Source organism: Grus americana, chromosome 2, assembly GCF_028858705.1.
Source record: "Grus americana isolate bGruAme1 chromosome 2, bGruAme1.mat, whole genome shotgun sequence".
In the NCBI taxonomy this organism is placed as follows: domain Eukaryota; kingdom Metazoa; phylum Chordata; class Aves; order Gruiformes; family Gruidae; genus Grus; species Grus americana.
In genome coordinates this window covers 27889557-27909969 of record NC_072853.1, presented here as the reverse complement: position 1 = coordinate 27909969, position 20413 = coordinate 27889557, and the positions used below count along the sequence as shown (strand labels likewise).

General features: G+C 40.2%; 1 protein-coding gene across 2 annotated transcripts in view; it reads left to right on the top strand.

The window, feature by feature from the left end:
• The window catches only part of NECAB1 (N-terminal EF-hand calcium binding protein 1), a 70043-nt gene that overhangs the window by 33608 nt on the left and 16022 nt on the right, over positions 1 to 20413 (top strand). For both annotated transcript variants that reach the window (XM_054816352.1, XM_054816353.1), the window contains 2 exons: positions 2193 to 2290; positions 19480 to 19616. In XM_054816352.1, coding sequence (XP_054672327.1) covers positions 2193 to 2290; positions 19480 to 19616 — 235 coding nt within the window. The remainder of the gene's footprint in view (positions 1 to 2192; positions 2291 to 19479; positions 19617 to 20413) is intronic.

Here is a 20413-nt window from a genome sequence, read left to right as displayed (position 1 = left end):
GAGCTTCAAGATCTGTTCTTCTGTAAAGATAGATACCTTTTATTTTATTTTATTTCATTTCCCTTTCATGTGAGATTTTTTCTAGTTAGTTCATTGCTTTCAGAGGTATGAGGAGTGCTTTGGCAATTTTGAAAGAGATTGTCATCTTAGTACCCTACTGGAGGAAAGTTCATTACTCTCCTCCAACTTGAGCCAGTGAGAACAGCGGTTTGACAAGTTCTATTATCCTTCATCATAAAAAACTCCTGCAAGGCCTAGAATTTGGCCCAGTTACACATTTCTGCGCCCCATTCTGGGCTGTGAGTCATTTCCCCAAAAGCCTGCTTGCTCTCCAGCTGATCTTACGGCACGTGATTTAGGAGTGCTGCTTGCAGCAGAAAACAAATCACAGAAAGCTCATGCAAATCTTCCCACAAAATGTCAAAAAAACATTTCTACTTGCCAAAACCAACCTAGTTCTGAGGGAAAGATGTCAAAAAATGGCAGCCTGATAAATTTTCTAATGGTCGACAATGTTGGAGAGCTACAAAAGCTGAAAACTCTGTCAAGTCAAATGCCATCTCATTTACTCACCCACAAGATAACTCTACGCATGGCCAAGAACCCAGTGAGAGGCACTTCAGCCTGTGGCTTATAAATATATGGCAAGAGACTCAGATGAAGTGAATTGGGCTGTGACAACTTCTGCTGGCTGAGAATCTGGCCAAAAATGTATAGAACTGGCCAAGGAAGGCAGGGGGGTTTGTTCCACAAGAGATTTACTGCTGTTGATGTTGCACCGGAGGCTTACAGATTTGCTCAGCGCTTGACCCCACCAGCCACCTCGGGCAGGCCAGAGGGCTGAGGAAGATCTCAGCCTGGCACGGGCTCTGTTTACTGTCTGTTTTGGTTAAATATGGGCTGCTTCAGCTGCCTTTTAAGTCTTTCATAGGGTGCCACTAGGGTGCTTCTCATCTGTGAATCTGGTACTGAGTTTACTCAACACATGTTTAAGCTAGTGATTATAAAGCTCTTTCCGAGTTATCTCAGTTCTCCTCAGAAACGAAGCTTCACTTGCAGGATACTAATTCACAATACATTTTCATTCTAAATCATTTCATTCAACCTCTCAGCAATACCAGGTTATGTCACAGCACTCCTGAAACCTTATGCTTTCATGACTGCCCTGAGAAGCTCAAACTGACCCCTTAAAAGCCTCAAAGTATTGCTAGTTATTATTTCGAAAAGCTCCTATCTAATCTTGTTCTTCCAGTCTGCCATTTAGATGTTGTTTTTTCATGCTCTTCCAGGTGATCTGATGTCTGAATGCCTTGTCTAATACAGCCTCTAGCTTTGAATTCTTTCTATCTGTCTGTCTTTTCTCACACTTTTTCCTTCCTGTGCCTCCCTCTATTGTATTTTGCCACATTGACCAAACGGGAACTCAGGTGATGATTTCCCAGGTTTGCCTCCTCCTCTTGCCGTAATTCCTCTGATTGAATTATACCCCCTGATTTTACATGAGGGCTTTCTGTTAATATGTCCTTTGCTTTGAGCAGCTACACAAAGACATCCCGCAACTTACATTATTTCCGAGATTTTTGTTAAAAGTATTTTGCATGCATCATATTTGTTGAAAGCATAATCACAGTACCTGGGACTAGAAGCTTATCCGGCCAACTCATCGTCTCTTTGCTTCTCAGAGAGAAAACAACTGGTCTCAGCTGACCCCGACTCACAGCAGCCCCCACTTGATCTTATCTTCTCTAAGGCCTTTAACAGAATTATTCATTTTTGTATCAATATAATCAGATTTAGTACATACACATGAAAACTTCATTTCCTGCTAGTAACTGTAAAGTAGACTGTTAAGCTGAAAATCTAGTTCAGAAAGAAAATGTAGATATTTCAAAAATAAGTCTGTTTCAGCTCTCAAACTGATATTCTAAATTTTTGTCAATTTGGCAACTCATTTATTGAAAGAAAGTGTTTGAAACACTGATTTATTTTTTTAAGTACTCCAGGAATGATTTTGAGGGGAAAGAATACAAAATTTAAAAATAAAATAATCCTTTTCATTATAACTCTTGTTCATTTTATATATTCAGATAGTTAATAATACCATAACTGAATTCAGACTTGATAAAATTGATATTTAATGACATAGTGATTTTTTAGTTCATTAATAGGTGATGTGGTTTTTCTTCTTTTAGAATATTTTTCCCAGCACTTAGGAGAGTATGAAAACGTTCTATCTGTCTTGGAAGACTTAAACATAACCATACTGAAGGCAATGGACAAAACAAAGAAAGTAAGTAAAAATTGTTAAGTTTTCTTTACATTGTATATTTTGTTTATTTGAACATATATCTGGTGTTTTTCTTACATAAAGTTACTAATTGCTGCAAACTTATATATGTTTGTAGCAAAAGTCCAGTAGGAAAAGACTTGTCAAAATGGTTGAGTATCAAAGCTGTAAAGCTGATCCACCTGGCACTCAATTTATTATGGTCTTACCTGCTCGTATGTTCAGACCCTGCTCATTCATAGAATTATAGAATCATAGAATCTTTAAGGTTGGAAAAGACGTCTAAGATCATCAAGTCCAACCGTATGCGTACCACATCCCAGCTCGATGTCTGATCAAAAGTGCATCAAGACGTTGGGTAATATGCTCCTTATCCCTGGCTGAAGAGTTAAATATTCTGTGCAAGGTGGAACAGCTTCAAAAGGTGAGGGAAAGCCCAAACCAGGGGAGGAAGTGAACCTACATCCTCCAAACCCAGCCCCAGACCCACACCGCAAGGCTGTCCACTGGAAGGCAAGTCATCAACAACAGATACTTCAGCCAAAAGTGTTCAGTGAGATCCCATGGGGGGAAAAAACCTCCAATTTTTTCAGTCAATCAATGGAGGGATCAATTGGGAGAAAGCTGTGCTTCTTTAGCAAAGCTGTTATCTTTGGCATTCAGGTGTTTGCAAGAGTTCAGTACTTGTACATTTTACATAAACTGCCAAAATAAAAACCTGAAAGCGCAGCTTATTTATTTAGAGCTTGAGCCAGTAAGCTGAATGGTTCTCTGCTCATGCTGTGCATCTTCCACTCCTCATGAAGTGAACGTGCGCTGACTCACTGCCTCATTGGGCTGGACACTGAAAGGCAACAGATTAGTTTATTCTAGCTATGCATAATGTGTATAAACTACTGCTAAAGGGCAGAACATGTCATCTGATAACTACTGGAAGTAAATAGAACACAGCATTTAAAAATTACTTCAGAAGTTAATTACAGAGGAGGAGTCCCAGTAATCAGAGATGCAAGAAGTAAGCATTGGCCTGACTAGAAAATGGATAAGAAAATCTGGAATATTAATAAGTGCTTAATTTGTCTGCTTGAAGAACCCACCTAAAAAAAAACCAAACACCAAACCACAATTTCTTTGATTTTTATTTTCCTGATTGAAGATTCAAGTTTAATGGGTTTTCTCTCTTTTAGGAATATCCCAACTGACTATCCGTTAGAGCAAGGCTTACACTGGAAAATATACTTTTAATTCCAATTAGTAGACACACTATGTGAACACAGTCAAACAAAAAATGTATCCTCAAATATTCTAAAATAGAGCTTTCTACCAAGGATATGCCCAGCAACTATGACTTTGTATGGAAACTAAATTCTCAATTCAAACTTGGGATTATGCGGAACAGGAACTCAGTTCTCAGGAAACAGATAAGTTATGTGACTTGACTACCTGATAAATCCTTGGAGAGCAAATAATACAATTTTCATCTTAAAGAGCCCAAGCTTTATTGAAGTCTAAAATCTGGAATATATCCACCTAAAATCAGAGCTGGGAGTGCAACAAAAGCTAGTTAGCATATTGAGATAGCCTGGATAAATGATGTTCATCGCCAGAGACACACACAAGATGTGATGTAGCTCAAGTCGACTCCCCAACTCAAACAAGCAGGTAGTGGGAAATGAGCGGTCTGGTCATGAATGGCCGTTGGCGTGTATGCAGAGCAAGGCTTGGGCCTCCCCTCCTACTACAGAGTAAAACTTTGTCACTGCTCTGCTATTGCCACCACCTAACCCCTTGAATAACCACTGAGTAACGGGAGCATTTATTACTATCTTCCAAGCCATCATCTAGTTGGAAAAATCGTATATAGAAATAAAGCCCAGAGCTGAAGACCTACACTTTGAGAGCTACAAGGACATGGTGTATCTAGAGTGGCTGAGTGACTTTACAATGATCAGGACCAAATTTCCAAGAACCAAATTCTCCTATTAAAAACCAAAAGTAAAAACTTCTTAGACTGAACCTGCATTCTGCAGAGCATGGGGCTGATTACGGACCCAGTCCTCAGGGTGGCCATGAGCTTTCCATCCCCTCTGACTTTTTGTGGATTTAAGAAAGCTCAGCACCTCTAACTATAAGTCTCCGCTAAACCTTCCCACAGTGCACACCACTTCAGGTAGGCAGCTCATTCAGTCTTAAATATTTTTGGGGAAAAAGGAGCAACTTGGTACTTCATTCATTTTATTTATCCAGTTTAGAGTCAGATAAACAGTCACCACTCAGTCCTTCCTGTAGAAAATCCCTGCTTTCCTACCAGTTCATGTTGCCCGTGGTCAGTAGGCACTTTGCACAAGAGGCAGCTGCTGAATTGGAGCCCTAGAAAAATTGTTCAGCTTCAGTTTCCAAGGAAACCCCGGAGCAGAAAGATACGTCAGTCTTCAACAAAAAGCTGAACAGTGGATCAACATGTCTGAAAAATCTAAAACCCTAATCTATAAACCCCAGTTATTCCAGATATAAACGGAAATAGAAATTAAAAACCCCTAAAATGTAGCATTTAATCTACTTTACTTTTTGGCATACATTAATCTAAGTTTGATAACACCAAAGCGTGTGGCATTATTTGACTCATATCCGTATATCCAGTACACAAGTGTGCACCAAGTAGCTTTTGTAAATGAAATAGATTTCAATTCATGTTGTCTAGGGTTTTTTTTAATTCATCATCAGTTTTGAAAATCACAACAATACCTTAGATTTTGTTTACAAATACTCCCAACCTGTTCAGCCTTTAGTCAAAAAGATCTCTCACCAAGAGCAACTGGAGTTTGGCTTGGCTACAGACTCCTGGATTTAAATCTAGATCAACCACATTGTCCCCATTGCTCCAAATTATTTCCATGTGTGGATATTTTTAACCCAACAGATTAGCAGATAACTGACTCCTGCAAGGTAATTGCAGCATAATTTCTGTGTGTTTTGTTGCCCTCTGTGGTTTGAAAGCACAGCTTTCCTGAACTGAGCTCTTCCCCAGTCCTCCAGTCCTGTGCTATCTGAAAATGAAAATAACAAGTCATCTAGGGAACAAAATGTTCCAGTCTTTCAGCAGTTACAAGAAACTTTGAAACCAGATTTCTTGTCATTGTTCTGGGGCCAGATCCCTCCTGCCTAAACAAACTAAATACCACCTTATGCTTTTAGTGCCTCCTTCAAAAAAGTAGGGGTTTTCCCAGGTCTCGTTGCTGTACAAGGAGTGTGAGGGGGGCAAGAATCTCAATTTCAGACATTTTACTAAGAAAAGCAGTTACAGGACAGCATATCAGATGGGAAGACAGGAAGCACTTGTTGGTGTAGGAGTGGTTCAGGTCTGTTGTTTGACGGGAAGTTGCTAAGCTAAAAATGCAGAGAAATAGATATAGAAAGGAGCACCTTTCAGCAGGGAAAAGACTGAGTTGCATTTGCAATCAACATATTTTAACACAAAAACCATCTTACCAGAGGATGCTGGGGACAAGGCTACAGGCCTTTTGTTTTGGTGCTGTTCTCCTGTGGTTTAGTTATCCTTACAAAGGGAAGGGAAACACATATCTGAGGGGTTTTAGAGGGATTTGTGGCATTTGATATTTGATTATTTCTCTCCTTAGGATGGAGAGTCTGTGTGAGTTACGTATACAGGAGTGGTTAGAACAGATTAATCATCGGTGACAGTTGTTTTTCTTGTACCTGCCAGGTTGGTATTTTCCTGATCAAAGTACAAGCTGGGATAGTTCTGTTTATCTTGTTTATTCTTCATCTTATATACAGAAAGCATTAAAAATTAAAGACTCAGCAAGTCTTTACAAAGGCATTGGAAAGCTTGTTTCTTTAGTCATTTTTTCTGATGTCTTTTATAGCAAAGCGCAAGCATATTTTATTAAAATATTTAATTTTAACTTTTTTATTATCCAAATAAACATAACATTTTCAGCAAGCTGCATTTTTATTACATTCTGTATGTACATTGCAGTCACGTATAAGTACAATGAAGAGAAAGTTTGCAACCCACAGCACAGAAGATAAAATCTGCCACCGAGTAATGATGTAGGTAGATAAAAATAGGCCAGTTTTTCTTAGGTGCTTGACGTCTTGGATCTATTGACTTGTGAATACTGAAAATCAAAAACTTGCAAACCGAAGAAGGTGTCTTCCTTAGGTTATCAAGCCATAAAATTGTTGCTATTTGTCAGCTATTCAGTAAGAACAAGGTTTGCTCTATCATTTTTATTTCTGGTATTGCTATAGCTTATTGCAAATGCAACCTGCTGGTGGCGGTGAACTATTCGCTACTCAGTAACCTAGCAAAAGCTCATCTGATCACCAAAAATGTCATTTTCACATGAAATGGAGTTTACAGTATAGAAGTATTCAGGGGTTTAAACATACACACCTAGTAGTATTTTAGAAAACCTGGGTTATTCAAGGACGTCAAAGTGTCTGCACAGGCCTGACAAATAGCACACAGGACCTCCAGGAGACCCAGGGGCAAAAGGAGACCTCCTGCTTGGGCAGCAGCTGGAAGCCAGGTGGGGCTCTGTATGGCACCAAGCTCCAGTTAAGGTACTTGAATAGCTCTGAGGCTTCCAGAGGATTTTTCCCAAGGAACTGTCTCACAGAGGAAAAGCTGGTGATGTCACTGATCCGACAGTGACTTTTTATCAGAGTCTTAACACCCATCTGAAGTTCATTTTTTTCACCAGCTGAGGTGCACTCCCTTCTCCTCCTGCCTCCTGCCTTCCCTTTTGCCAACAGCACGGGGTAATTTTCCAGCCAGGACGCATCCCCATGTGTCCCCACTGGCACCACCACTGGCACCCACACGGTGAAGGCTGGCAGCAGAGGCCTGGGGGGAAGCAGGGTCCACTTCAGATTGTTTTAAACCCCCTGCTCCCCAGGGCAGTTTGTACGGCAGAGTTGGTGAAAGTCTAACCAGAGCTGGCTGGTGGCCAAGTGACTGTGCCAAGGGGATTTCAGGATGGGACATGCTTCCTGCTCCATGATTTCAGTGGCTGTCGGCTTGAGCCTCACCTAACGCATTGCTCTGTCACGGAGCTGATGATGGTCTTGATGTACAGCATACCAGCTCTTGACTTACTTCCGTAACAACTAAAGTTCAGACTTTTGGCATTGGCACATCAGCGAAATGGCAGGAATTGGGAATCACTGAGAGCAACTGAGCCCGGCAGAGATGCTTCCTTGGGAGAGCAGCACTAAGGGCCCATGTAGTTGTTTCTGTTTTCTCGCAAATGGAGACCACCCTGTGAGCTGTCTCAATAGTGACTTAAGATCACCACACCCACCATAAAAGTGATTGGACCTCCAGCAACAAAAAGCTTCATATCTAACCTTTTCCTTAGGCTATATTGATCATATTTATTACATCATATATCTTAATTTCAAGAGGAAATAATGCAAAAGATTCTATGGGGCTTTTTTTAAAGTAAACTGAAACTGGCTTTTATAGTTAACAGTATAGTTAACAGTGCTTGTAAGATGAAACTTTGATCCAGTAAGAGTGGAGCTTGACCCTGTATAACTTTATATCTAAAGCACAAATCCAATAACTCTGACACAACAGCAACCTCCTGGATAGACTTGGGTACAGCCAATAGAAAGCATTTATCTATTTAAATCTAAAGTAAAGGGAACATCAAAATAACCAAGAAGGACTGTCAGCACAGTCGGAAATTGTTTAAACAAATATTGAAGATCCCCCCCTTAGTCTGTTCCTCTGTGTCATCTTTTCATCATCCTTATTTCATTGTTCTCATTCCATTTCTTTACATCTCTTTTCTTCCTCAAAACCACCGGGTTTGATAGGCATGGTCCAGGCCTCAGCACCTTGCAGTGACTTGGGTCTCTCTGCAATTGCCAGCGTGACAGCATATTTTTTCCAAATATTTTACTAGTTTTTCAGGATTCTGCACTTGTTCAGGGATGAAGTTCCAAAACACTGGAGGTGCCAACTGTTCTAGATACTTGCCCATATTATCCCACACGCCCTGCCACTCATAACTATCCAGCCTTGGGGCAGATCTCTGGGTGGCATTCTTAAATAGTTGTTTAACCCTAAATGAGACCTGAACCACATTCAGGAGACATAGCAATAGGAGCATGCTGGCTTGAACATCCCAGGGATATTCAGCATTCTTGAGAGCTGTTCTAACTAGTCTGAAGGAGAAGGGGGAAGTGAAGGAGCGGAGGAAAGTGTGTCCCCTTTTCTTCCCCATAGATTGACTCTCCAAGGAGAAAAGGTAAAGAATGTAATTATTAATAGTTTCCATGAGGTGGCTCCCAAAGTACAGAGATAACAGCAATGCTGAGTATGAATACTAGATTAGTCTCACAAACATATAATATCATAACCCAGTTTTACACAGTACACCAAAACATTAACCTTGATCCATCCTGCAGAGATGATAAACAGCATCGCAGGGAATACAGCAAGCTAGGCATTACATAACACAACCCTGAGAACAAATAATACAACATTGTGACTAGCGACTATTAAACTAATATAATGGATGCTTATAAAAAATTTGTTTTAACACACCCTGGCCAGATATGTCATTATCTAAAACCCTTCAAGCTCCACATTGGGCACCGAAAGGACTGTTGTGGTTTAACCCAGCAAGCAGCTAAAACGACCACACAGCCCAGTGGGATGGAGGAGAAAATCGAAAAAAAGGAAAACTCTTGGGTTGATAAAACCCCAGTTTAATAGGATAGAAAAGGAAGATAATTAATAATACTCATCATCATCATCATCATTATCATAGAATATACAAAACAAGTGATGCACAGCACAATTGCTCAGCAACCAATGACTGATGCCCAGCTAGTTCCTGAGCCACATCCCTCCCTGTCCAACTCCTCCTGACTTATATGCTGAGCATGACATCATATGGTATGGAATATCCCTTTGGCCAGTTTGGGTCAGCTGTCCTGACTGTGCCCCCTCCCAGCTTCTTGTGCACCTCCTGCAGAAGGCTCATGTGTCCTCACTGGCAGGGCCCGGGAAGCTGAAAAGTTCTTGAATTAATTGTAAACACTGCTTGACAACAACTAAAACATCAGTGTGTTATCAACATTATTTTCATACTGAATCCCAAACACACTATGCCAACTGCTAGGAAGAAAATTAACTCTATCCCAGCCAAAACCAGGACAGTACAAGATCTTTCTCATATAGATGAAAGCCAGAAAGTGCTTTGGCTACAATAGTTAATGTGCACTTTTTCAAAATTGAATCGAGAGAGATGACCTCTGATTGCACACTCCTCCTGTAAACATAAGAGGTACAGTGCTTTTGGAGACAAAAGCACTGCAGACTTCCATGGAAAGGAATGGTAGGCAAGCATAGGAAATGAAGGATGGGACATTGCAGAATTGCTCCTTTTCAGACTCTGTAAAGTCTCATGTTCTTTGCTTTGGAGGGACTTCCTTCCTTCCTTTGCAACTATTTTATGAAGGACACCAAATGATCTGTCTGTGATAGCTGGGCACTGGACTCTGTGAAGTAGGAAACACCACTTAAGCATCAGTAACCATGACTGGTTTATATGCAAAACGTAAACATATTAAGTTTAGGATGGAAATGAAAGATAATTCTTATTCAATAGAACAACTGAGTTCTGGAATAGCCTTCCAAGCATTTGGGAGCAAAAAAAGCGTAACTGCTTTTTACATGTTGCTTGCAAAAACATAGAAAAGGGAGTCTGTGGTGTGTAACAGCAAGATGCTGGATTCAGTGACTGACACAGCATGTCTAAGTCTTTGCTCCTATGAAATCATTCATTTTTCTGCTTTGCTCACAAAAACCCAAAGCAAAGTGAAGTCAATGCAGCCTTGTTATTACTAGGAAACTTCTTGATTAGTCTAAAAATAGGAACCAGTCAAAGTAAAAGAGAAGATTATAGGAGCTGAAAGAGTAACACAGGGACATGGAATTTAGTTACTGATGGTGCATTTATGGTAATTATGTAAATCACTGCACTCTGGAGGGTTGATACCCATTATAAACCAGAATACCTAGATTTTTTAAATTGCATATTTGAGTAATAGTAATAGTAGTGAATATGTAAATTATTATATTGCAGATCAAAATAACTGAAAAAAAGCTAGACAAGCATATGTCAGCAATAGATTTCCACAACTAATGTTCTGTTTGAGCAAAAACAAAGTTTTAATTTTTTTTTTGTTGATGCTTTCTCAAAATCTGTGTTAAATTGGCTGGCAACACTTTTTGCACATGATTAGAATTTATTAACTGTTTCCACGGAATCTAGTTTTGTTTGCACTTTTTACAAATGCACCTTTTGTAGAATTAATGTAATGAATAGCTGCTGCCAAATAATAACTTAAGACAGGTATTACTCAGTTTATCCTGATCATTAATTTTCACGCATTGGCTTTGAGTCCAGTTCATTTGTTCCTTGTATTCATCACTAAGGTTTCTGAGGTCAGCATCAGTCTGAAATACCATAGCCATCTCCCATCTTGGTATTTTAAAGTGGACAAAGTATCAAGATTCCAATGGAAATGAAAAGATAGAACAAAGAGGAGTTATTAATTTTATTACTCCTTATAAAGAAATACAAATCTGTTCAGGATGAAGATTACATAAAACACTGTCAGCAAACAAATGAAGTTCAAGACATAAAGAACAGCAGTGGTACATACTGCAGCATGCAATGATTAATACTTAATACTGTAAGCAAACTGACAAAAATACTGCTATATCTAACGTATTTCTTAACTGCACTTACGTTTATTCTTCCTGTATATTTGATTGCTTCAGGCTGTCTTTTTATGAGTTAACTCTATTGCATTAGTTTAATTGGACATATATTGTATCTTCTTCCATTACAGCGAGTAGGGGGTTTGATTCTCGTAATTATTTAGAAAATGTAAGGTACTGATTAAAAGATCATAGGTGAAGAAGAGTTTCATGAAGACTGAGTACTTTCTAAATTCCACATCAGAAAACTTCCTCTCAGAATATTTATCATCCAGCTAGTCGAGCAAACTGCAGACTCAGGATTTGTCTTTCTTGCATTAATGGCGTGTTTTCACATCCTATCAGCTATCTTCAGGTACCTTCAGCGGCTAGGCACCACTTAATACCATGGAGGGGAACGAGGGTTGAAAGATTTGCTGTAAATTCATGCTTTTCACAGAGGAGACAAAGGGCAAGACAGAGACAGAAAACCAATAAAAGATGTGGCGGCCTACATGTTAGGCATTATGTGCCCTGCACTGCCAGTGCCCAGCCTCAGGAATACAAAACTGGATGCAGAACAAAAACATCCCACCCTTCCAGGCAGATGTTGGCTATGTTGCAGCAAAAAATGCATGAAATATTGGGCCAAAAGAAGAAAAAAAGATTTAGTAAAAAAAAGAAAAAGTTCAATTTTTCATTCTAAGAAATAAATAGCAAAAAATTCAAAATTTCATACATACTGTTCATTCAGAGAAATGACAAGTATGGTGCCACCACCACCTCCATTTCTCACAGGCATTTCATTCAGCTCTAATATCAGACATACCCCTCTTAAATAGTGACAGTGTTCAACATTGTATCTATGAAATGAGAGAGGATTCTAAAGCAGTTGTTGAAGAAAGTCCTTAAGATTAGACTTTCTTGACTGAACTCTGAAGAATTGTCAAAGGTTTTTCAGCAAAAGATAGAAAAAAGTGGAGTAAAGCAGATGCCTTAAGTGTATTTTTGTGTTGTTTAAATTTCAAAGCTTTATCAAGTTAAAATTTTGGGGGGAATTTTTTAACCAATCCTTATTGAGTAATCAGAACTCCACAAAGAGATAAAAATAGTAACAAAATATCAGAGCAATAACTGAACTTGTTAATAAGCTCAGGCTGCATTAGGCTTTTAATCATAGAATCATATAATGGTTTGGGTTGAAAGGGACCTCAAAGATCATCTAGTTCCAACCCCCCTGCCATGGGCAGGGACACCCTCCACTAGACCACGTTGCCCAAAGCCCCATCTAACATGACCTTGAACACTTCCAGGGATGGGGCATCCACAACCTGTGCCAGTGTCTCACCACTCTAATCATAAGAAATTTCTTCCCAATATCTAGTCTAAATCTACCCTCCCTTAGCTTAAACCCATTCCCCCTTGTCCTGTCACTACACTCCCTCATAAACAGTCCCTCACCATCTTTCCTGTAGGCCCCTTCAGGTACTGGAAGGCTGCTGTAAGGTCTCCCCGGAGCCTTCTCTTCTCCAGGCTGAACAACCCCAACTTTGTCAGCCTGTCCTCATAGCAGAGGTGCTCCATCCCTCCAATCAGCTTCGTGGCCCACCTCTGGACTTGCTCCAACAGTTCCATGTCTCTCTTGTACTAGGGGCCCCACAGCTGGACACAGTACTCCAGGTGGGGTCTCATGACAGCAGAGTAGGGGAGGGAATCACGTCCTTCAAATGCTGGTCACACCTCTTTTGATGCAGCCCAGGATACAGTTGGCTTTCTGGGCTGCAAGTGCACATTGCTGGCTCATGTTGAGCTTCTTGTCCACCAACATCCCCAAGTCCTCCTCCTCAGGGCTGCTCTTAATCCATTCTCTATCCAGCCTGTATTTATGCTTGGGATTGCCCCAACTCACGTGCAGGACCTTGCACTTGGCCTTGTTGAACTTCATGAGGCTTGCGCAGGCCCAACTCTCAAGCCTGACAAGGTCCCTCTGGATGGCATCCCTTCCCTCCAGCATGTCAACTGCACCACACAGCTTGGTGTCATCAGTAAACTTGCTGAGGGTGCACTCAATCCCACTGTCCACATTGTCAATGAAGATGTTAAACAGCGCTAGTCCTAATGCTGACCCCTGAGAAACACCACTCATCACTGGTCTCCACTTGGACATTAAGCCATTGACCATATGTCTTTGAGCATGACCATCCTGCCTCTTCCTTATCCATCAAGTGGTCCATCTGTCAAATCCATGCCTCTCCTGTTTAGAGACAAGGATGTCGTATGGGACAGTGTCAAATGCTTTGCACAAGTCCAGGTAGATGATGTCAGTTGCCCTTCCCTTATCCACCAGTGCTGTAACCCCATCATAGAAGGCCACCAAATTTGTCAGACACAATTTGGCCTTAGTGAAGCCATGTTGGCTGTCACCAGTCACCTCCTTATTTTCCATGTGCCTGAGCATAATTTCCAGGAGGATCTGCTCCTTGCCAGGCATGGAGGTGAAACTGAGTGGCCTGTAGTTCCCTGGGTTTTCTTCTTTTCCTTTCCTAAAAATGGGGTTATGTTTCCCCTTTTCCAGTCAGTGGGAACTTCACCGGACTGCCAGGACTTCTCAAATAGTATGGAGGGTGGCCTGGCCACTTCATCCACCAGTTCCCTCAGGACCCGTGGATGCAACTCATCAGGTCCCATGGACTTTTGCACCTTCAGGTTCCTTAAATGGTCTTGAACCTGATCTTCTCCTATGATGGGCAGTTTTTCATTCTCCCAGTCCCTGCCTTTGCCTTCTGTGACCTGGGTGGTGTGGCTAGAGCACTTGCTGGTGAAGACTGAGGCAAAATAGTCGTTGAGTACCTCAGCCTCCTCCATATCCTGGGTAACCAGGTCTCCCATTTCCTTATGGAGAGGGCCTACATTTTCCCTAGTCTTCCTTTTATCGCTGATGTACTTCTAGAAGCTTTTCCTGTTTCTTTTTTGTTTTCTTGTTTCTTTTAAGAACTGTTCCTGCTGCAGGCACAGTTGCTTCTCATATTCTACTTTTTCTAGCTAAAATAGCTAGAAAACTGATTAAATGCAGTCTGTAGATTCCTAAAAAGAACCATCCAGAACATTTTTTTCTTTTGACCATGGATGACTTGACCTAAATTCCTTGGGTTGTTTTTTTATCATTCCCTAATTTTTGATGAGACAGAGTTGCCAGTGGTTAGAACCAAGGTCTGGATCCTTTTTGCATAAATCCATTACTCAACTGTTCATCTGTAAACTCAGCTGAAGAGAGTAATGCTGGTGATAGTGCTAATTATATCACCAGTTGCATCCTGCTATAAGGCAGAGAGGACCTTATGAATAAACAGCTATTTTTATCTAGGGACATTATTAAATAAGGCTTTGGAATTTCATTTCATAGGATTTTCTATCTATAAAATTTATTAAAGGTCACGACTGTTAGTGCAAGTCAAGTGAAACGCAGATAAATTCAAAAAGCTGCAGGCAATGAATTCTGAGCAGTCGTGCAAGGATTTTCTAGGGCTTCATCCCTTTCCTTCGAGCTCCTTATCGGAGTAATGAAAACTCTTGGGAACTTCTTTGATCTTTTTTGTGGAAGTCTTATACCTACTGGGTCAGAAAGAGACAATGTTCAAATTTTTGCTGGTAGCAGAGAAGATGCGTTAAATAGTCAGAACTTAAACAAAACCAAACAAAAAAAATCAAACAAAAACAAACAAAACCCCCCCAACTTAGTTAAGTTAATATCATAGAATCTGAGAATGGTTTGGGTTGGAAGGGACCTCAAAGACCATCTAGTTCCAACCCCCCCTGCCATGGGCAGGGACACCCTCCACTAGACCAGGTTGCCCAAAGCCCCATCCAACCTGGCCTTGAACACTTCCAGGGAGGGGGCATCCACAGCTTCTCTGGGCAACCTGTGCCAGTGCCTCACCACCCTCATTACCATACCTTTGAACATAAAAGTGTGTAGAAAAAACTTCACAGCAGAAAAAGAAACATTTAATGAAGCCATTCTCCTGTCTCTCAGTACCTATCAAAACCACCAACAGCTTAGATGTTTTCTTTGTATTCTTACAACCTTCTTCCAGGAGCAATGGCATTACACATATCCTTGCTACCTGTTGATATAAAACACGGCCAAACCAGTTTCTTGTCTCTAAGCTACATGGTACACTTAGTAATAAGACTCTTGGCTGCCTGTTTTATTTCATTGCTCTTATGTCAGCACTGCAAGTGGTTAGTAGAGATTGGCACTGTTGCAGTTCTCTAGGCAGATTTTAAACGTAATTTATTCCTAACATAATACTTTGATAAACTTATAAAGTTTGTGTCACACGCTAAAACTGAAGTTGAATCTATTTTATAGTTTGGCACGTTATGCCTTTGCTTACTCTTACAATGAGGATGCTGTAAAAGTTGCATTTGTGTGAAGTCAACGCAGTCAGCATCTCTGGATATGGCTTCTGTTGAAATTATGATTTTATTCTTACTCTGTTTTGACTCCGTCCTACAGTCTGAAGAATTAGATCTTAATGATTGAAATGAAAAAGGCTTGAATTCTTTTACATTTTAGTACAGTTATTCTGACTAATTTAATAACCTCAATTTAAAGTTTTAACCCAAGGCATTGTCCTACTAATGTAGGATCTAAACACATAGGGCAGGAAACGTTCCATGATCAAAGGAAATTTAAATAGATTATTCCTTAGTGAGTTTTACTCAATGATAACTACTTTTCAGTTGCCCTGGGGTTATTTTCTGTGAAGATAAGCATAAACAATTTTTATGAAATTATTTTGATACGACATATAAAATAGGAAATAGAAAATTGCAAAGTAATATAACAGTAATAAATAACTATTATAAGTAATGTTACAAATAAAATAAAGTAGAAACAAATAAGTTATAGAGTGTTATATAACAGGAACTACTCTATAGCAAAATAGCAATATAGAAAGGAGAGGCCAAGAGGACCAGGTTCGTTCAGCCTGGGGAAGAGGCTGAGGGAAGGTGTAATTCTACTTTCTAAAGGAGGGTTATAGAGATGACAAAATAACGTCTTCTTCTGGGGTGCATAGCAAAAGCATAAGAGGCACCAGGTACAGCTTGCGGAAGGGAAAATGCTGACTAGACGTATGGAAAATATTTTGCACAGACAGGGTTGTGCAACAGTGTACCAGAGAGATGGTGTAATCTCCATCCCTGGAGATGTTCCAAACTCAGCTGACACATCCCCAAGCAGCCTGAACTAGCTTTTGCCCCTGCTCTGAGCAGGGGGGTGGACTAGATGACAGCCAGACATCCTTTCCCACTAAGTTTGTGGAGCTCTTGCCTAAGCTCCCACCTTTTCTGTGAGATTTCAGAGTTATTTTTTGTCCCAGCCAAGTTAGTTTGTTTGCTCCAAGTAAGCGAACACAGGTTTCTCCCTCCTTCCCACTCTCGAGGAGCTGCTCTTCTGCTAAGTCAATCAGTGTGGTCTCAGGTCACCCAAGGGGAGGGGATTGGGGATGGCACCAGGGCTTGAGAGGACCAAGAGAGTCGCTGAATCTGTGGTAGCCCTGAGATGTGGACTCCCTTAGGAGACACCTAGGCCTTGCCTCCTCTGCCTTTATAAAAGGACAACCTCTTCTGCACCTTTTAAGATAGCCATAAGCCAGTTTTAAAGACCACAGTGACCTTTTCCACAGGGAAAAATCACTAATTATGTATATTTTCAGTTGCATTAATGGAAACTCAAATCTTAGCTGCTCACAAAGGTCGCGGTTGTATCTTGATGAGGCAGATGTGGAAAATTACTTTTATTGACTCACAATCAGTAAAACTAGCAAGCTGAATGATGTTAACACAGACTTACTTCATCTGGACTGCCCAAGCTGCTGTGCAGTATAATGTATATGCTAATTAATGGTAATTTACAGCTAATGAAAATCAACAAACAGGCCATTTTTCTAGTTTACGTACACGTGCCATCAGTGGGTCCCATTATTACTTATTAACTTTCAGAGGCAGAAAGCATTTCTGAAGGAGGCAGAAAGCAGCCAGCCTCAGACAACGGCAAGTATTACACAGCTAACGTTTGTATGATCCCCCCGTCAGCGAGGGCCCGCCTGAACAGTTCACAAAATGAAATAGTATTGATGTACAGTTTAAGTTGTAAATCAGTGTGCCGGTATCAGGTTTACCATGACTATGAGAAGGAAGCTAGATGGACATATCTGTAGCATTTACTTTTTTGGATGCCCGGAATTTTAAAACACTTCAGTTATCCTCCTCTTGTGAGATTGCTTTGGTATTCAAAAACTTACAAGAAATGGTCAGTTCTGTCATGTTTCACCAAGACCACTGTCAAAAATTGAAAAATTAAAACATTCTCTGGATTTCAACTGCAGGGTTTTATTTAGCTGCCCATGCTACACAGATTCGCACACGTTGTTCTAACATGCCACAGAGAATCAAAATTTTTGGAAATTAAATTATCTCTGTCAGGTGCACCAAAGTTTTAAATCAGTTACAACAGAGGCAATTTAGAAGAAGAAGAAGAAAAAACAGCTTTCCTATTGCATAATACGATTTAGTAATCATAAAGGTTGCCATAAATGTTATTTACAGAACTGGTGTGAGTCTCAGGTATTCACTCAAAAGGGAGACAGACAATCTCCCATGAGTATCTATTTTGAAAATGTATAAATTAGAAATTATTTGTTGGAGAGTGGCTCACACCTGATTAATCTGAAGACAGAAGAAGTAAATATAGACGACCATGAAGCTCCTGGCTACATAAGTAACTTATCTTGATAAGTATCTTATCGACTCTGATGATTCACGGGTGGTTTAACATCCTGAGATTGCGGTAGCAGAAGTCTTCCAACAAGAACAAAGTTAATAACATACATTGTGAATAGATTGCTCTCATTTGAGAGCAAAGTGCTTTTAAAGCTATTATCTTACAATCTTTTATTTTACGTTTAAATTTCAAAACATCCCATTTGCAAACACATGCATGCAAAAATTCCAAGAGAAATCTAAAAGCCAAATAGGCATTTTAGCTGTAATTCACATTGGGAAGAACAGAGAAGAGCTTAAAAATACCCATATGCATTGCCAAAAATACTCAAATGGGTTCTCAGCTAGAGTGGGAGGCAACACCATTCAAATGACAAGTTTTCTTTAAAGCTTGGAGATAACAGACCATCATCTATCGTCAGCTGTGATGACTAGAGAAATCTTTCATTCAATGCACCTCATATTTAATGAAACCATTTTAGATGGTCAGGCTTTCAAGATCAGCTGAGTGTATTTTCTGCACACATAAGTAGACCTAGGGCATATGAAAAATGGATACCAGCCTACTTTCAGCAGAGTGGGAGCCAACAAATTCATTCGGAGTTTAAGGTATTGAAGTTCATTTTCCTTCTCTGTTCCTGATGGGAGCTCTATACACTAAGCAGAGGCTCTCTGTGTCCCCTCTATCCTCTCTATTACATTCATTAATGAGAAAACAACAGCAAAGGTGTTTATATTATCATATGGGTGCCCCCCATCACACAGCATTACCTGCGTGTCACTGCAGAACTGGGGTTTGCAGATCTGGGTTTGCCAGAAATGTTAAAGTCGACACCATCCATGGAAATATGATTCATTGGGCCAGGGAGAGAGCAGGTGTAAGAATTTATTTCTGCAATTATCTACACAAAGTAGGCATAAATATTTTTGAACACATAAAATATATTGGAAATGTTGTTACACAAAGAACCATTACAGACTGCTAAATATAGGTGCAAACTTTTGTAATAACCAAGCTCCAGCTCAAAGATCATTTAGATGCATTCCATGTAATTGTGAAATACATAGATATATGGTTTCAAAAATAATAAAATTTAAAGAACAAAAAACAAAGACGGTTAAATTCAGAAGGCAATCTCTCTATCACAGGCAGTCCTTCAGCCAGACTGCTGGTGGAGTTTTCCAGGGCAGTATCACTAAGTACGTGCCCTGCTCAAAGACTATTCCTATAGTCACTGCCAGAAACAGCCCAGTGGGCTAGAAAACATCTTTTCGCAAGAGTAGATCTGAATACAAACTTTAAATTCACTTCTGCAGTTGTCAGTCATATCTTGGTTTTTCCATACTTAAGAAGTCATGTGGTACTGCCATCAACTGAAGTTAAGAAATGTAAGGAAAAAAGGTTTTTTTGAGTAGAAACTATGTTGTGCCACTGTGTATCTGGGCCTCTCTCAGCTTGGGTGGGATCAGGGTCTATACCTGGAAATTCAGAGGTCTTTTTGTCCAGAAGCATAAAGGTTGCTTATGTGGTTTGCGTGTATAAGCATGAAAACATCCAAGCTGCTTCTTTCTGAATTAAGACTGCATCTTCCTTTACATATTTCTAACCTAGCAAGCAAAGCCTTAACTTTTTTTTTCCCCATGTAATTTTTAGGACTATCAGGAAGCTTCCAATTTGGAGCAGTTTGTGACTCGCTTTCTTTTGAAGGAGACACTGAACCAGCTTCAGTCCCTCCAGAGCAGCCTGGAGTGTGCCATGGAAACCACGGAGGAGCAGACTCGGCAGGAGAGGTGAGCGAACATCAAGCCCAGCTGCAGTGAAGGGGGTGAGGAGTGAGGTCACCGTGAACATCCAAGACCATCTAACATTTCACCCAGCAGCCTGATGTAGGGAATAACAGGAGAAATAAGGATATGGTTTTTATTCCATATAGGAACTCACTGATAGGAGTTTTCCTGAAATTGAATGCAAGCAGGTTCCAATCTGATCCTGTGGCGGGTTGCATGTAGGAGGACCATTTTATTACATCCTAGGCTCTGCTCCTTTGACTTCTTTTTAAATCCATTCACTACTTAATATCAAATGCAGAAACCAGACCACAGCAATATAAAGAGCTCTGAAATTACTAAGACCATTGACTGTCTCCTTATTTCCTTCTCCTGGCTTTATGATTTTTTTTCATTCCTGGTTGCACAACAATCCCAATGTTAAGAGGAGAAATATCCAGGCTCTTGCTTGTTACAGCTTCTTCCTAGAACATAGGGCCATAGTATTGTTTAACATCTAACTCTGTAGACTCCCAGTCACCTGGGTAACCTATATCCATCCAAGGGGTTTAGCTGAATTTAATACCATGAACTCATAGATGAGGGTTTGTAGGATCAAAGATCAAAACATTTTTGAAAAGGTACTTGACTTTATGGATTTATTTTCCTCAGTACGCTATTGTTAAAGATGATAGGGAAAGCAAAATACAAGCTGTTGTGTTTCATGGACAAAGAAGATCTCAACACGTCATATGTTTTAAAATGCATTGCTTTTTCATTCTTTCTTTTGGTAATGTCATTTTCTTGATTGCTTTGCTGTT